This window comes from Amia ocellicauda, chromosome 4 (assembly GCF_036373705.1).
Source record: "Amia ocellicauda isolate fAmiCal2 chromosome 4, fAmiCal2.hap1, whole genome shotgun sequence".
Taxonomy (NCBI): domain Eukaryota; kingdom Metazoa; phylum Chordata; class Actinopteri; order Amiiformes; family Amiidae; genus Amia; species Amia ocellicauda.
In genome coordinates this window covers 6,137,157-6,155,679 of record NC_089853.1, presented here as the reverse complement: position 1 = coordinate 6,155,679, position 18,523 = coordinate 6,137,157, and the positions used below count along the sequence as shown (strand labels likewise).

The following is an 18,523-nucleotide window of genomic DNA, read 5'->3' as shown; positions in this document are numbered from 1 at the left end:
TGCAGATGATTTAAACAGAATGGCGTAACAAGTTTGCACAAGAGCCGTTTGTTGAAAGGGCAAGTTGTGTTTGCGGTGATGTCACTACCTTGAAATATGATGACCAGTAATTGCTGCTTCAGGAGAAGTGCTCCTCAGAGCCTCGCTTCTTTGTTTCGCTCAGATGAGGAATGGATGATGTCCTTTTCCAATGGCAGTAACAACTTGCCACAACCTGGTGCTCCTCCTGCTAATGTACCTGAACAATGCAAAATGCGATCCTTCTCATTGCCCGTCTAGATGTAGCTGCTTCTTGGATTCTACGGAAGTGGACTGCAACTATAGCTGTGAAGGTCAGGCTGAAGAGCAACTTGATCAGTGTAATCCCTTCAGGAGCTTTTGTAACACTGACACAGCTGCGCCTCCTGGCGAAGACTACATGGGGACTTGATTTCAGTCTTCAAAATCATGAAAGGCATCGACCACATCAAACCAGAGGAGCTTTTCCAGATCAGCAGGGACACACGCACCCGGGGACACAAATGGAAATTGGGCTTCAAGGCATTCAAGACAGAAAACAGGAGACACTTCTTCACACAGAGAGGCGTCACAATCTGAACAAACTCCCCAGCGATGTGGCTGAAGAGACAATTTGGGAACATTCAAAAACAGACTGGATAGGATCCTTGATCACTTAGTTATTAATGGACACCAATGAGCAAATGGCTTCCTCTCGTTTGTAAACTCTTATGTTCTCATGTTCTTATTTGAGCAACAATGCAATCATGTCGCTTGACAACCAGACCTTTTTCGGCCTGCCCAAGCTGGAGTTCCTTGTGCTAAGTGACAATTCGATCCAGGTCATTGTGGGAAATGCATTTTAATCGCTCTCCAGTTTAAAGACCCTTCTCCTCAATGCCATTGGCTTACTTGTCATCGGTGGTTAAGCTTTCGATGGGTTGTTAGTCTTCTGTTTCCGGATTTGTCCGAGAATGCTATCCAGGATTTCCCAGATTTTTGACCTGAGAAAATTCTTGGACACTCAGCTGACCAAGAATAGCGCCCTCTGGATTGCATCATGAAAATTTGCCGGTCTCTCTTGATTTGCCTGCTTTGAACCTGTTCTTTAATGAGATTAGCTGTCTGAAGGAAGATGCATTTAAAGGGGTCAACAGATCTTTGCATAGGATAAATCTGGATTACAATAATTTAACCACAATCCCTTCAAAGGTCTTCTGTGGTTTTCCAGTATTGGAGCAGCTCAGCCTTTGCAGGAATGTGTTGACATCATCTCAGCAGACACCTTCATAGTTCTTCCCTCTCTCAGGCTGTTGAACATGAAGAATAATCTGATGTCTGTGCTGAACTAATTGTTTTAGACTCGTACAATCGGCTGCATTCATAAAAGGCTTGAGTTTTGTAGGCTTTAGCGATGGTGGAATTGCATCTGGAGTACAACCATAACCAGGCATTGGGACCATATGCTTTTTTTGGATGCTCTTCACTCTCGGTTCTCCATCTTTACAACAATCGAATGCACACCATTTACTCTGGCATTTGAAGGCACTTACTTTCTCACTGCGTTCACCTGGTTAACAACAACTTGACGGTTTTTCTCACTGATGCTATGAAATCATTCAGACTCCTTCAGCAGCTCACACTTTCCAACAATCGTCACTGCAGTACAGTGCCTTCAATGGGCTTGTCCACCTCAGATTCCTTAACCTCAGTCGAATAACTTGAGGGAGGTTAACCAAATAGCTTTTAGTGCTCTGGTTAATTTAAGGGTACTTGACCTCTCCAGAAATTTCCTCTCAACGGGAAACTGTATTTTTCTCCTGCCTAAACTGAAGGTACTCAACATCTCTCTAAATCATATTCACACCTGCTGCAATACATTTTCTGCAACTGGCAGTCTAGAAATACAGAATTTACACAAAACCTTTTGCGTTCTCTGCTTAGCTGCTCTTTAGTGATAATCCCTCTCCTAACTAAGTTGATTTTAAATGGCAATGCAATCCGGCAAAAGTCATTTATCAAACTAGTTGCTTTGCAGGGGCTCTACATCCAAAACAACTCATTCACTCATTAACCTTTCAGCAATCAAGAATACATTGTAAATCTGCAAAACAATGCGCTCGCTTCAGTGAGCCTGCAATGGTTTTCAAATTCCACAGCTCTGGAATATTTATCCCTGTCCAATAATAAAATCCAGGCCATAAACCACAAATTGTTTTCTGAAGCCAAGGCACTTAAGACATTTTCTGCCACAGGTAATTCTTGGTCTTGCAATTGCTCTAACATCTGGATGGCTGCAAACCAATCAATATTAGACAATGCGGTCAGTCATCTGTATGTTTGTGACCGCCCCCCAGACCTGAGGCCATCAAGAGCCTTTCTTGCCGGGTCGCCAAGATAAGCAGATTCCAAGATGAACACATCTTTGGTTAAAGAGGTAGGTCCCTTTACTTTAAAATGCAGAGCCTCTGGGAAACTGGCTGTCCCCTGATCGAAAGAAGGCTGCGTCTGTATTTGATCCATCTTCTGGTAATCACGTTTTAAGAGTCCAACCAAGGTGTCAATTGGCAGGAATCTATACTTGCCAAGCTGAAAATGCAGTTGGCACAGATGAGATGTCCATCTATGTGGATATCTTCCAGCCTCCGTCAAGGTTTCCCAGAGAAGCATGGTAGTGTGAGACAACACAGTGAATCAACTTGTTTAACTAACGGCTCTCCAGAACCCGTAGTACACTGGATTTCACCCCTGGGCTGCTGCTACCAAGGCCCTTGGCTAATTTTAGAATCCATCAGTAAAAGAGATATTTGTCAGTATTACTGTGTCGCTAATAACTTGCAAACTACCAAAAGCCTGTGAACCACAGTGTGTCTCTAGGCCAAAGTGTCACCCTGCCTTGTCTTGTATATGGATTCCCACCTACATCTGTGCTTTGGACACTGCTGGACCTTCAGCTCATAGTCTCTGCTTCCAGCCAGGCAAGGCAACACATCTCTGGAAAAGGGGACCTCCTTATAGAAAGCTTGATGTGCAGTGCCACTGGTGTATATATCTGTGAAGCTTCAAACCTGCCTGGAGTTGACGTCGTTCGCTATCCGGTTCTGGTTCGAGATGCACTCGCTTGTATTTAGTTCTTGAACTCAGAGGCATGTAAAGGTGGTTTTCATCATTGTCTCTTCAGTGTTAATTGGCATAGCTAGTCTGTGCACTAGAAGCGTAATGCACAGGAAACAGAAAGTGAAAAACATACAAGTGCAGCCCTACCCAGAAAATAATTATGGACAACCCCAACAAAGGTAAATGATATGGAAACAGGACTGTAAAAATGTTCAGAACTGATTTTTCTCTGGATTACGTTAAACACGTTAAACATTTAAAATCGGTTATTTGGTCGGCCAGTTCTAAACCAAGCCTACAAATTATTCATTAGTATTCCTCATATTTTCAGATGGATATATTGTAGCTTTAGTAGTTCATTGTTTAGTAGTTCAGTGCTTCCAAAATTAATTTATAGTTCAACAGACAATTGAATATGTCTTTTTAATAAGCAATTATGCATCAACACCATTATTTTTAAGGCCCTGAGATGATTATACTCCTGAGAGATTTATAAAGCTTAGATTGCTTGTTTGCAGCCAACTCTTGCCTATCACCTTAAGGCAGTGGCTGACATTTTTTTGTGCACTTTATGATCAAATTTCCAAGGCTTTACGATTGCTTTTAAATAAGCTGAACACTTATTTAAATTAGTGTTGATAGAGGAAGCCAAATGAGAAGCATCAGTTGCAATATTTAAACGATGATGGAATAAATACATGTTTCATTGAGTTAATAGTGCTGCTTCCTGGTGAGCTCATTCATGTGTATTGTCTTGTTTCTGTTAGACACAGAACATCTCTCCATGGCATCTCAGATAGACACCGCAGTGGGGGCCTAGTGTGAAGCTGATTGAATGTTTTCATTTCCACCTGGAATTTGGCTTGTATATTTCCTTTATTACTAAGGAAATCTCCATGATCAGTATAATGTCACTAAACATCCAGCAAAAACAACACACTGGTAAAAGCTTATTTATGCACCTGGAGTGATGGCAGTTTTTTAAGCACAATTCCCAAGAAATTATCACTGTACTTTTCTTTTCTTAATTACATTTTTCCTAAACACTGTTCTGTTTGCTAGATTCAACCCCCCCCCCAGTAAGAAAACTGAATCAATAACTTTGAAGACCTGTGAGACCCAGAAATAGGTTGTACCCAGTATATACAGAATGTTTTTCAACTGTGTGTACAAATCATTGTGCTTTCTCAATCATCAAAAAATGTTCTTGTACTTCAGTTTCTGATCTGAAGAAATATATTTTGGAGAGATGCATTCAGTAGTGATGTTGGCTGTCCAAACATATTTGTATGTTGTATGTTTTTTATGGGTAAATTATGCACTGCTCTCTTGAATTGAGGTAGGATTTTATGCAAAATCAAATCTGTATTTAACCTCTGTATCTCCATACAATGGATGCAAAGTATTACCACTCTTTAAAAATAAAAACTAGGTCTAAAAGTCTAAGGACAGGGAATCACCGAGTCTGTTTTAATACCACTGTCTGTTTTGGCTGCATCCCGTTTCCTCTCTCGGACACATCAGTGCGTTCAACCTATTGAAAACAGCCAATCTCCAGGCTGCCTCATTTAGCACTAGGTTACCTTGGGATGTCTGGAAGTGAAGATATTCCTCTTAAATATCTTTTCAGAACAAGCCAGGGCACCAAAAACAACAGCCAGGGGTCTCCAGCCATGTTGGACAGCTTGGTGCACAAGACATGAGCTAACGCAGCCTCCCGAAACCCTGCACACAGGAGTGCAATAAACTGGGGGGCCCCAATGCACTTTCTACCTGATTACATCCCAAAGCATAGTGTAAGCAATTTTGTTAATGCAAAGGCTGTCTTTCATTAAGGCAATTTGGGTTTCCTGCGTGGAAAGTTGCACTGGGAAAATCCTGCAACATCCACACCTGAAGAACATACTACGTAAACAGTGAGTATCATGAAAATATCACTCTTCATATGGATCAAGTATTCAAACCCAGTATTTCCACCATGCAAATCAAATCAACACCAGTTAGGAGATTGTTTATCTTTATCCTATAATCTCAGGTGATAAAAATTTAAAACCGATGCATTGATTTTTTTTTAATGCACAATAATCAATGTATTTAATTAGGTGCATTTCTCTTGCAAAGACCATCTGTCAAATCTGTTCACGCCTATCGATGCTCGATGGGCGTAGGGTTTATTTATCATAAGCCTGCTCTCAGTGTTCAGACTTCGTGATTCATCCTCTCTTAAAAAGGCCTCTTTGCACCATTTAGAATAATTTACTAAATAAATTCCCTCCAAGGTCGACTTCAATCCAAGGCCCATAGCAATGCAAAAAGGAAAACAAATATTTCTTAGCATTTCAAGCTATGCAGTAAATTGAATTCAAACATCATATTTCCATTGCTGCGTTACATTCACTATGTTTATATCTTCTACACTGTGTTCACAGTGCTGTTGAACAATTATTCTACCCCCCCCTGCACCATCTTCTTTAACTAACATCATAATACAAGAATTTAAAATGCCTGATATTGGTTATGTGTAAAGATAAAATAATAATGCAATAGCTCACTCTCTGTGTATAGACTGTGTATAGACTATTTATGTCAGGCACATATATATATTATGTGTGTGTGTGTCTTAATATATCAAATTATAAAGCACATATGGCAAACCAGTCAATCACAGAGCAGCATTTCCCAAACAAAACTATATTTCTTATCTTGTGTATACATGTCATTCTGTTTATAGAATTATCAGAGTATGAAAAAATCTTCACTTATCCATGAGGCTTCAGGACACTTAATGCTAGTGGTGCAAGTTTCACAGCATGTAATTTATTTATAATTGTGTTACCATTACTAGCCTGAAAACGCATCTGTAGGTCGGTTACAGCGGATCTGGACCAAAACATTTGTAGAAAGAGAGTTGATTGTTAATTTTACTAAATACATGTATGTTTCCCCACTGTGAAGATATTTGTGTGTCTAATCCTTACCTGTGTGGTTTATAATGTCTTAATATACCGTGTGAAGCGTGTCTTATTCTGTAAGAGATGTTATTTCGTGCAGTTTGGCTTTGCTTCAATGACGACATGTTACACAATAAGAGACATCCTTCACACGACCTATTAAATTATACACACACGCACATGAAAAATTTAGATTTTATTTTAATTTTCCCTTTATGTCCTTGGGCTATTTTAAAACCACGGTTTCAGGTTTGTAACACCATTTAACTTAGGTGATAACTGCTGCCAAAAACTCAACATAAGAGTTTAGGAGATTGAAAATGAAGCTGTAATTGAGAAACACCAACCGCAAAGCCACTGGTTGACTTGGCGTGAACACGGCAAATCTGAAAATTCATATCACCTTCTAGTGGTTATTTAATTATATTGTGTGACCGGGAAACAGTGGCATAGCTTTGTTTGGAAATTTAATTGAATTTCGAACATCATTCAAAAGTATTAAAAACATACTGGCATAACTATATTGGTCAGTGCTGATTTTCGTGTTTATTTATATGCATGCATGACATCATGTCATTGGTCTCTTTACTCTTTACTAAGGTGTGGGCTATATTCAACAATATCCCTGGAGCGTTGTTCCAGAGGTCGTGTAGCTGTGTGTGTGTGTGTGTGTATCTGTGTGTTTGTGTGTGTGTATCTGTGTGTGTGTGTGTGTGTGTTTGTGTTTGTCTCTGTGTGTTTGTGTGTGTATCTGTTTGTCTGTGTGTGTGTGTGTGTATCTGTTTGTCTGTCTGTGTGTCTGTGTGTGTGTGTGTGTGTCTGTGTGTCTGTGTGTGTGTGTGTGTGTGTGTATCTGTTTGTCTGTGTGTGTGTGTGTATCTGTTTGTATGTGTGTGTGTCTGTGTGTGTGTGTGTGTGTGTGTGTGTGTGTATCTGTTTGTCTGTGTGTGTGTGTGTGTGTCTGTGTGTCTGTGTGTGTGTGTGTGTGTGTGTATCTGTTTGTCTGTGTGTGTGTGTGTGTGTGTGTGTATCTGTTTGTATGTGTGTGTGTGTGTGTGTGTGTGTGTATCTGTATGTGTGTGTGTGTGTGTGTGTGTGTGTGTGTATCTGTTTGTCTGTGTGTGTGTGTGTGTGTGTGTGTGTGATGGGGGGGGGGGTTCCATCACCGGTCATCCCGCGGCAGAAATAACGCCCGGTGTGTAAGTGCTGCTGTCACCATTAGGGAGCCGACAGATGGGCCACTGCGCTCCTGTGCTTCTCTAAGATTGTGGTCAGACCCAATCACGCCCCTCTGGAAAATGGAAGCACAGACACAATTATCTTAAATAATCCAATACATATTCAGCAGAACGTTGCCCACCTGCAGTTAACAATATTACGCCGCTACAACGTTGTGAGAACGTTGTGACGACACAAAAGCCCCAGAAACGCACTACACTTTTGCTAGATATTAACTAACATAATCTGTTTCCATGACATTGTGTGCAATTCCCCTTCACCCCGGCAGTGACCCTAACAAAGCGCGGGTCAGCAAACAGATGGCGGGGTTCAGATGGGGCCCAGGACCGCCGCACTCCTCTCCGCATCACACACACTGGTTGTCCTGTGAAAGCCATGTAACCAGTTTGATACCACACAGTTACACATCTTAAAACGGATATTTACTTTTCACCACTCAAACGTATCATTAAACAAACGTACAACATAGTTTTTAAAAGATGAATGTGTATTTTATTTTTAACTTTAACGTTGTTGTTGTTGTTGTTGTTGTGATCTCACAGAGCCAGTGCTCCAGCGCCTGAGAGCTGCCCGTCTCCACAGGGCGAAGGTGTGTGATTTCTGTCAGCGCTTTGTGCCGCCCTGATTTGCCACACCAGATCCCAGGAGGACGGAGAAAGCATTGCATCATCGAGCCATCCTCCCAGCATTGGTCTCCGTCCATCCTCGATCAACACCGAAACCCACACAGATGATGTGAAAAAACAAAAAAATACCCCATCTGTCTGGAGGACCCAAACAAAAGGAGGCATTTGTAGCTCGAGCAGGGGTTTTTGTACGGCCATCCACCATGTCTGGAGAGGCGAGCTGCGGAGAGCTGTAGGTGCCCTGCGCTTTCTGTCCGGGATCTCATCACGGCACCCGAAGAAGGAGCCTATCTGGATTCTCCAGCGAGACGGGAAGATGGCTGCCATGAAGATCCTAACGAGCACTGGGCTGTTTCTGGCATTTTGCGCGTTAGGATTGCTAGCGATGGCCATCTGCACGGATAACTGGTACGAGACGGACGCGAGGAGGCACCGGGAAAGGTGCAAGAATTACGCCAACAAGAGGACTGATCCCGGGTACATTTATATCTCCAATCACAACCTCCCCCTCCGCATGCCTCCCAAGGATACTAGTAGCAGGAGAGGGAAGGGAGCGGGCAGCGGGGCTCTGCCCAGAGCCAGGCGGCATTTCCTGGCAGCTGCCTCGGCGATGGAGTCCCACTGCAGCCGCCAGTTCAACTCCACCATCTCCGGGTTGTGGAGGAAGTGTCACCGGGAGGGCTTTGACCTGGAGACCGAAGATCTCATCTATAAAGGTTGGGACCGCATATAGACCGCATCCGTCTGGGATGGTTCTTTAGTCACCTCCCAGTTATCATAAAACAACGTCCACAATTGTGTTACAAATCTATCTGAAACCGATTAGAATTACACGATGTGCACGTCTGAGATGATTTGTCTGTTGAAGGGTGGTTGCTGATTTTTCCATATATGCATGTATTTTACAGCACTCGATTCGTATTATATTTCTACGATGGAAATGGCTCTTGATATCCACGGTGTGCTGTTGTCCGTTGTGCGTGTTTTTGTGTGTTAATCGGACAGGATTTTAAAAAGGTGCTTCTTGGGGATGGAAGGAAGGACTCGGTTAGGGTCTGTGTATTATTAGGTGAGGTCCTGATCAACCAAATATGAGCCCCCTGTGTGGATTTCATAGCCCACGGATATTTGACAAGTTAAGCATGGATGCAGCGTAAACATTGTCTCCGGGAATAAAAGCCATCTTACATGGGAAGCAAGTGTTTTTTTACACTCAGTGTGTGTCTTTATATTTAATGATTTCAAACCATGCATGTCCTTCATTTTTGGCGTGTCTGTGTAAATGAATTTCTCGGGGAAGTGGCTGCTGTGGTTAATTGCTTAATGACTCGATCCCGTCTAGAGGCGCATTGAGCAACACGAGTGCTGTCCACGGTGCTGAAACTGGCGCCCATCCCCCCCAGTGCACTGTGCGTAATTCACGGCTGGTGTCGGAGCGACTGAGGGGCTGGAGGAGACGTGGGGGTGTGAGGGATTGTCTCAGGTGGCGTTGGATTATTGTGATGGTCTTCCTTCAAAGGGGGCATCTGTGTGGTAATTATATACCCGAGCTCTGGGTTTGAAATGGTTTCAAGTCCCGGCTGTTCCAGAGAGAGAGAGAGAGCGAGAGAGAGAAACAGAACAAAGAGTGAATTATTGATTCACATCCGGGTATGGTGAGGCATGAGCTGCAGAAGGTTTCATGAAAAAATACCCCCCCCCCCCCCCCCCCCCCCCCCAGCAAGTGTTTTTGGAAGTAGCGCAGGTTTCCTGAACGACAAACTCCACGCACGCAAATCTGCTCAACACCGTCTTTGTCGATGTGCAAATAATGTGTTTTCCCCTCTTTTTGTTTTGTTATACGATATTCTTTACTATAAAATGTTTAGAAGACCTCGACAAAACAAACGCTTGCATCAAAAATAGCATTAATAATAACAGCTGTGCTAATTCAGTATATGAGATGTCATTATGGTTTATATATACGGTTCACATACCACCTGTTTTAACTCCGTTCAATCAGCTGCAATATTAAATTTTCGCTGGGCTGTGTCTATTTGAGCCTTCCAGATAACTCATAATTTATGGAAGTTTTTGTATTTTCATTCATTTAAAACAATTGCGCAAACAGGTGTAAATAGGCATAATTATAGTGGTAGTTACCAAGTAAATACACAGTAATTAGTTGACACTAAATGTAAAGTGTTCCCCTAGCACAGTAAACACATTGTAACCCTGCACAATTAAAGTGTAAAACAGTGTAAATAGGCATAATTACAGTGGTATTTAAGAAGTAATTACAGTGTAAATGCACAGTAATTAGGGGCACTTAATGTAAAGTGTTACCAGGTTCTTATATTCTCAGCAAATGAACAGAGAGGTTTCATTTTACATTTTATGTCCCATTTCCACTAGGCACGTTTAGATGAGTGGTCAGGGCTTAACTCGGATACTCAGATAATGCCACTGAAGAGCAAGAATGAACCTATACAAGAACATGTTTAAACTACTGTCCTCCCAAAATAGTTTAAAAGTATTTTGAGTTTGGGACCAAGCCCCAAATTAATACAATGAAGGGAGTATTTTGCAACTTTAGATCTACTTTAGTTTTTTAAACCATCAATGCAGTGGGTGTACTGATAGTACAGTGGGTAGGTTGACTGGCGGCTATCTTCTTTAGGGGCTTTGCTACTTAATGAATCACCAACTAGAACTGAAAATATTCTTCATCTCCATTTTGTTGTACGGTGCTGAGGGCTTTATGTAGTGATACTGTGCAGCTGACTTTCCTTTGCCACGCCAGGGGAAGGTGAAGAGTTTGAAGAGGCAGCTGACCTTGTGTAGTGGCTTTGCATGCAGATACAAGCTAGGGAGGCTATGGGCAGGGTGTGAGTGTGTCAGGGGTGACTTCTGGTCTCCAGAGCTGCACCATGCTGTACTTTGGGACAGGTTGGTGATCTGAGAATATCTGGTCTGTAGTTCACAGGACTGAGGCAAGAGGGACAAGAGTCACTTTGCAGTTTGTTCCATCACCACGCTGCTCCAAGGCACCGCAAGCTTCAAGGGACATCACCCTAGTCTTTGTCTGTTCACATCAGTCATGTATGCCATTATAATACTAGTGATACAGGTAGTCAGTTTTAATTGTGCATAGAGGGATGAATTTGGGGTTATGGGTGCTGGAGTTGAAAATGATCCTAAAAATATTTCTTATCTTCTTAGCAAATGGACATCAATGTTGAATTTTGCATTTTATTTCTTGGGACATACCCCAGGTGCTTCTCTGGTATGTCCCAATTTCATAACCTCTGCTCATCCCCTGGAGGTTAATTCTTTCCCATCATGCTTGCTGGCTTCAACTAGCCAATGATCTTTTATCATCCATGCAGGGCTTGCAAGAGCTGGATTCAATTGAGCGTTCATTGGTTATACTCAGTGAGGTCACTTGTGCCCCTGGGGTTGCTTTGATAAGCAAGCATAGATTTTAAAGTATTTACATTTGTAATTTGGCTGTTTTGCAGTAAACCAGTGAGTTGGGAGAATTTAGAAGGACAATCTGATTTAGTTTGTTTCTTCTTATAGATGTCTGAGTTCCTTTCCTCTACCGCAAATCCAGCAGTTCTTTTGTCTGTCATTTTAATTGCACAATCATTTCCCCTTTCAGTTTCCTAGTTTTTTTGTTCTTCCAATTTTACTTTGCAGCACCAAGCTGTGTTTTGTTTCTTTATTTCTTCCGATCTTTATTTTTATTTGATCTTATTTATTTATTTTTTTGCTTTTGAATGACAGATGTTTTTAGCCGAACAATAACACATGATTGTGTGATTGCCTTCGCGTCCCTGAATTATACAGAAGCTGGTCCACGGGTTGGCGGAGCCCGCAGCGCTCATCCCAGGCGTCTTCATCAAATGCTGGAAAAAACATCCGCTTCTACATAACTGCACTTCCCCCCTGATTGGCACCCCTTCGTGCTTCCTCCAATTGGCAAAATCCTTTTAGGAAGGATAATGATTTGACTATATTATACTCTACTTGATATACATCTTCCTTCCCAGTAGATTTTTTTTATTTTTTATTATTGGGTGTCTTTGAAGAGACAGACGTCAGGACTGTCTGCTGTATTTGTCATCCTAATGTTTAACATTATCCATAGTGTACGTTTCTGAAAGAAGAAGACATGCAGCCCTTTTTGATTATGTCATTTTATTCACCTGTTGTATAACATAAAGGATTCTCTCGTCATTTTAGTATTGAACAAAGGGCCCACCCTACTCGCTTCCCCACAGAGAATAAGAAACAAGAATGTTTATTTTTGTTCAGATGTTCCACTTCATTTCAAAGTCTGAATGAGTGTGTGTGTGTAGGGGGGGTGGAGATTACATTTAAAAGGCTAATGGAAGACTCTCTCACTGACAGGGAATGTTAAAAACATCGCAGAAACAACGTGCATGCATCTGGAAGTGCAGGGTTTGTGCCCGTGTGAATTAAACCACCTCTCGATTATGGAAATGTATTCAGGCATCTTTGTGGGATCTGCCCTCTGCCAGGCGGGACTGGAGCGAAGTGAGTAGGCGGGTTGAGTAGCGTTGAAACTTCTCTGTTGGAATAAAATAAAAGATAAAGGTCAACCGCAATCAGAGGCAGGTGCAAGGACACACACAAGAGCTTTCGTTGTCTAATGCGTTATTTTAGCAAGCGAATGGGTATTTTTTATTAGCCATGCAAGGAATTCATGGATGGATTGTTGAGTGATTGATTACACATCCAGTTTGTAGCTGTCAAATCTCTCTCTCTTTTTTGTTTTAATAGCAGCCAGGTTAAGCACAGAGCAGCACAAACTCTCCCACCCCCCACCCCCACATCGTCCTCCCAGCCATCTTCCACCGTCGTCTCATGGGCTCATGGGAGAGTTCACTGTCTGTACAGATCAGTCAATGTGTGACTCTACATTGTGGGCTGGATTTGTGACTTGACCTGAGAATAAGAAGACCAGTATATCACTTGTCACCAAAGCATACACATCATAACCCCAGCTTCCCAACAAGACAACCAGCTCTTCAAACAGAAGCAAAACCAAAGAGCACAATGGCATTATATATATATGAATACATCTTGGGAAGGTCTTCATTCAGCAGTGGATCGATAAAAGCTGATAATGATGCTATGTGTATCATATATATATATATATATATATTAGGGTTTTTTTTCCCCTCTGATTCAAATTTTCCAATTGCATGTAATTGTACTTTATTTTCTCATCATTGCACTGTGACCGCTCACAAAAATAGCTACTGACACTGTTGAGAATTATTCATTTTTAAGGGAGAAACTTGAATTGAAGTTGATTTGAAGTATTGAACTAGAAGAACCATAATAAATAATAAATCAATCAATCTCAAAAGAGCTGCTCATATTTATATCGATACGAGGCTTTGTTTTTGTGTGCTGGCATCCTCTCGTCACACAGTTGGTGCGTTCTCCACCATTAGGACGTGGGCAGGGTTTCAAAACAAGCCCCTTGAGAGGAAAGTTGGGATAATCCATTAATTGGGCTCCTTCTGTGCCAGCCAAAGTAGAGATATAATTTCGGTCTGCCTGGAGAAAAAGAAACATGCAACTTGAAGTAATAGACCAGCACAGAGTCGCAGGGGCAGGAGAGGCCTGCATCAGAGCTGGATGTTACAACGAAAGGGTCAGTGAGGTGACTTAATGTACAACGTCAAAAAGCTTGGGGGTGCAGTGGTGATTAGTAGGGCCCTAGAAAGGAGTTTTGTGTGTGTGAAGGAGAGCGTGAGAGAGAGAGAGAGAGAGAGAGTGAGAGTGTGTGTTTATGAAATGCAAGTGAAAAGTAAATGATACTCTAATGTTTTACAACCCTGCTGGTTTCTCTTTTTATTAATCTTCTCTGACACACTGCTGTGACTAGTTTCCTGAATCTGCTGTATTTCCTGCTGTCTGAGGCAGAATGATGTCGTGTAACGTGAACGTGACTTTATTCATTTCTTTGTTTATCCTGCGCCGGTGTTTGTCTCAGTTTGCACTGCGGAGCGGCATCAAAACTGTAGAGAGAAATCTTTGAAACCCAGCTTGTTTTCTAGTTTGAAGCGGACTTTGTTTTTCTTTTAGTAAAAAGTCAGGGTCCGACTCTGAAGGCTTGTGTTTGCGGTTGACATCCGTAGCGCGCGCTCTCATTCAGCGGGGGTGTATTTTTTTCTGAAAATGATAAGATAATGAGTAAGGAAACTAGATTGAGTTTGTTCATCAGCGCAGAACAAGATTCAGCTCGTCTCCAATTGAAGTGGAATGCGTTTAAAAATATTTAAATCTGTCACATTTTATTTTCACAGCTGACCTCCTTTATCGCTCAACCAAATTGTCAGAGCCAGAGGTCGGCCTGCTCCGCTCCCTCACCGCCGGAGCCCGTTATCGAGTGTGGCAGTTCGGCACATTGGCACGATTAACCACGAGACACAGAGCGATACCATGATTCCTGCACTTGAGCTTAATTAACATGAACACGTCCAGTTAGATGGAAAGGCTGCGGCGGTGGGGGGGCGTGCTGCAGTCTTGGTAAGTGAGGTATCTGAGGAGGCTCACAGCCTGGGGGCGCAGCCATTGACAGATGTTGCCAGGAAGCACAAATGAGCAAAGACAAGCAGGTTCAAGAGCTTCCTGAACATGAGGCCTAAATGAGGATGAGCTTTTTATTTTATTTATGTATTTATTTATTCATTTATTTATGTTCAGTTCCTTTAAGGCGGAGCACCTCCGGTCCAGTTCTCCCAACAGATTTGTACTTATTTTTTTTAAATCTAACCAACTGCTAATAATTTGTTTTGAGTGCGGAGCGTCACATACACCAGCTCTGGCCCGTCCAGCTTTTAATTTAAACGAGGACGAAGTTAAGTGCGTCCCGTGGGCCGCTGGGGGCTGGGGGCACCTCTGTAGAAACAGTGTGCTAAGAAATGGGAAAATACTTTGCACACACATGCTGCCTAAGCATGGAAATGTCTTGAAAAAAGAACCCCCTCAGTACAAAGCAGGTCCTTTATAAAGGAGGTTTGCTCCTTACTGGGCTGCTTCCTTGAGCTTCAGGTGGTCTGGAGGGGGATTGGGTGCCTGCTGTCTGTGCAGTGATGGGGACACCAGATTGCTTTCTCCCAGGATCGGCCACAACCAGAGGAGATGTGTGTGTGTGAGTGTGTCTCTGTGTGGATGTTCACTTTGGTGGCTGGCTGAGATTCTAGGCACCTCACCTGATGGAGGCATTTGTGTTTGCTAAGGGAAGCTTCTTGGGCCATGCTCTACTGAAAGCTGCCTTCAAAAGGCTGATGTGACCAAATCATTGACTTGTCAGAGAATGTGACTGAAATAATAATTATAATAATAAACAAAATTGGCCGCTTAAATAACACTGGTTTTTCATTTGGCTGTAATGCAGTCTTCACAGGAAATAGTGTTTCCTTGTATTTATTTTGTCCTTTTTCTTCTTCATTGTACGTTGGTGTAAAGGTATTCCTCCCTGACTGTATGTAGTTGATTGAGAGCTTATTTTACATCCTTTCCTGTGATCTTCTTCACTGAGGTGTGTTTGAGTTTCATAATCTTTCTGGGGGTGGAAAGTGATGTGAATAAGAAATTGCTTTTGTCTTTGAGTGAAGGACTACTGCTGTTTTGTGGAGGGCAATTTGCTTCCTTTTTCTTTTCTCCCCTTTCTTAATTAGCGCCTACTGTAAACAGCATTATCATTTTGATTACATTAATTATTGTTATGCCTTTTAATTGCTACAATCAATCACCGTGTTCTGATTTTTGTTCATCTTCCTTATTATCAACTTAAATGGTTTTATTTATGGCACATTGCCTCACAGAGACCACATGCAGCTTTTTTTTCAGTCTAATCAGGCTCTTCCCATTAAGAAGCAGATTTGAAAGTTTGTAGAATCGAGGCAATACATCAAGATTTCTTGATTTCCTTGTCCTTGTTTTGTCTGTTGTGTATTCATTCGATTTTGCAGCTCATTGAAAGACAGAAATGTGTTCCATAATTTCGAGCCAAGTCATGTTTGACTTGATTGATTGATTAAACCAATGACCCAACCATGTCAATTAAATGAGACTAGGTCAACGATTATTGGAACATAATACATCAAATCAAGAGCTGCAGTTTCAAGTGGGATAGAGAAGCACTCCCTGGATTGACAGATATGAAAACTAAATTTCCCACTATTGGTTTCTCTTAAAAACAGGAAAGAGAAACGGCAGTAAGTAACATATATTAGTGGTTGACAGTTGGAGCTCTTGTTGTTTTGGTGTGATCACTTTCAACTGTGGGTTTGATGTCCCTCTGATGGAAATTAATCAATTAGTCCAGAGTTTGTCTTGGATCGCATTACATGTCACCTGCAAGACTCTCCAATCAGCGCCATGTCTTATTGATCCCGACGAGTGCGTTATAGAGACATCCGTTTTGCTTGGATGCGATAGATTATATCGTGCTGCATCTCAGCAGTTTAGTGGGGGATTCGTTTCTTGTGGCAGAGAGGGGAGACATATAGCATCGCATTTGTCTTCATGGAGTCGTAAAATGCAAGGTTGCACTAGGGTTGTTGACTTCGTTGGCTGCGGAAGCTGATTTTTCACACTCACGTGTGCATTCTATTAAATAGACAAGTAAATCAATGAATTCATAAATAAATGCTGGAGTAAAAAAAAAAAGAAAAAGTGGGTCATGTTTGTGAACCTGGTCTTCATCGGAGCTAGCGACCGAAGGAGGCCAATGGCGCTGAAGCATTTAATGTCAGGACTTTGCAGCAGCTTGCTGTAGTGAGCCTTGATTGTGTGAACATTCCCAGTACAATCCCAGCTGTGAACTGTCTCACACCTAAGAGGCGCATGTCTTAGTGACAGGCCCCGTTCGAAATGTCCTGGAAGCCCAAATAGGTGCACATGGGTCAGGGGTTTCATTCTCAGAGCTGTCGCACCTTTAAGGATAAATCTTGCCTGGTAAGATAGTCCCTCGATTGAAAGATGAATGTTACTGAGCAGCAGAGGGCCGAATTGGAGGAGACGCTTTGCCTTTGAACTTTGCAGTGAGATAAGCCTGTGACAGAGATGGCGTTGGAGCCAGGAAGTCATGGGCTGCAGTCTATTCCGCATGACTGGCCTCACATGAACCCGGGAAGACAGCAGCTGTTCAAACGCCAACCCACCTCATGGGCCGCAGTCAGGGGGAACGTGCTGTCTAATAAGATCGGCTCTTCCGTCGGGGAATTCTCTCTCGACGAAAATAGATTCTTAAAAATTAGCAGTTGTGGGTGTGATTTTCTTGTTTCCTTTAGGATTCTTTCCAGATGCAGTAATTTGAGCTGACTAAATCACTATGCCTACCTAATGCTATTTACAAGCCCTGGATCATTAGATATGTATATCTGGTTGTGCCTGTTCTCAAGGTGATATTTAAGTCTGTTCCCTTTCATTAAGACATTCTCCTGCTTGCATTTTATAAACACCACCCACACAAATACTTCATTAGAAACCGTCCTGCCATCTACAGTGCAACGTGAAGTCAACAGGTGTAGGATATAGATGCATCACTACTGTCTTAATGGTCTTTACTATGAGAGACATCTCAGTCACTGGGGTAGGGACAATCTTTATTCCTTCTTTCCCAATTGAAGGAGAGATGGTTGCTTTGTGTTGGAAAAAGTTAATATTGCTTAAACAACGTGTTGTGTTGTATAAAGAACAAAGGAAATCAACCATCTTTTTACTTTAGTATTTTGGTGTTGGTTGTTTTTGTGCGTGTTTTATTTTTGTTCTTTACCTGTTTTTGCTCTGTTTTTATTCCTCTCCTTATTTTATTGATTGCTTTTTGTGTAAAGGGCTTTGGATCTTTGAGAAGGCGCTATATAAAATAAATAAATCATAATTATGACTATTCATGTGGGACATGTGCAGCAGCAAGCTGGGGGGAAACAATATAGGGTGACAATCCAAAGCTGTTTTCTTGGCTCACTGAGCGAGGTGGAGTGTGAACGGGAAGGGCTAGAGGTATTCCCAGCTGTTCTTGATGTGGGTAAAGCTCAGCAATATTTAGTTTGCTCTGCTCAAAACCTTTTAAATTTGACTCTGATTAAATGTTTCCAGCAGGAGCACGATGAAACCTTTTGGTAGCAAGTGAGTGTGTGTGAGTGAGTATCATCATCAGCATGAGCCCATATCGATCCCCTGCTGGATGAAGGCTCCCCAAGATGTTTCGCTTGCTTCGATCTACAGCTTGTCTTTTCCACGTGATGCTTGCAAAGTATTTTATTTCATCTTCCCATCTTCTATATGGTCTTCTAGGCTGTTTTTCATCTCTCGGGATCCGTTCCATAGCTTCCTTTGTCCATCTTTGATCTGTTCCTCTTGTAGTGTGTCCAGTCCATTGCCATTTTAACATTTTCGCCCTTTCACTTACGCCACACATTTTCTTTTATCCATTCAAGAAATTGATTTCTTGAATCCATTGATTTATTTTTATATCTCTTCTTGTTATTCCAAGAAGACATCTTTCCAGACTTTTTTATGTCATCTGCAGTTTATGTAACATTTTTGTATTTAGTTACCAGG

At 42.0% G+C, this 18,523-nt stretch overlaps 1 protein-coding gene across 1 annotated transcript in view; it reads left to right on the top strand.

The window, feature by feature from the left end:
• Positions 1-7,819: 7,819 nt before the first annotated feature.
• Positions 7,820-18,523, top strand: part of tmem276b (transmembrane protein 276b) — a 37,084-nt gene continuing 26,380 nt past the window's right edge. Inside the window, exon 1 of the mRNA XM_066700710.1 lies at positions 7,820-8,646. Within this exon, the coding sequence (XP_066556807.1) occupies positions 8,247-8,646 (400 nt within the window). The 5' untranslated portion in view covers positions 7,820-8,246. The remainder of the gene's footprint in view (positions 8,647-18,523) is intronic.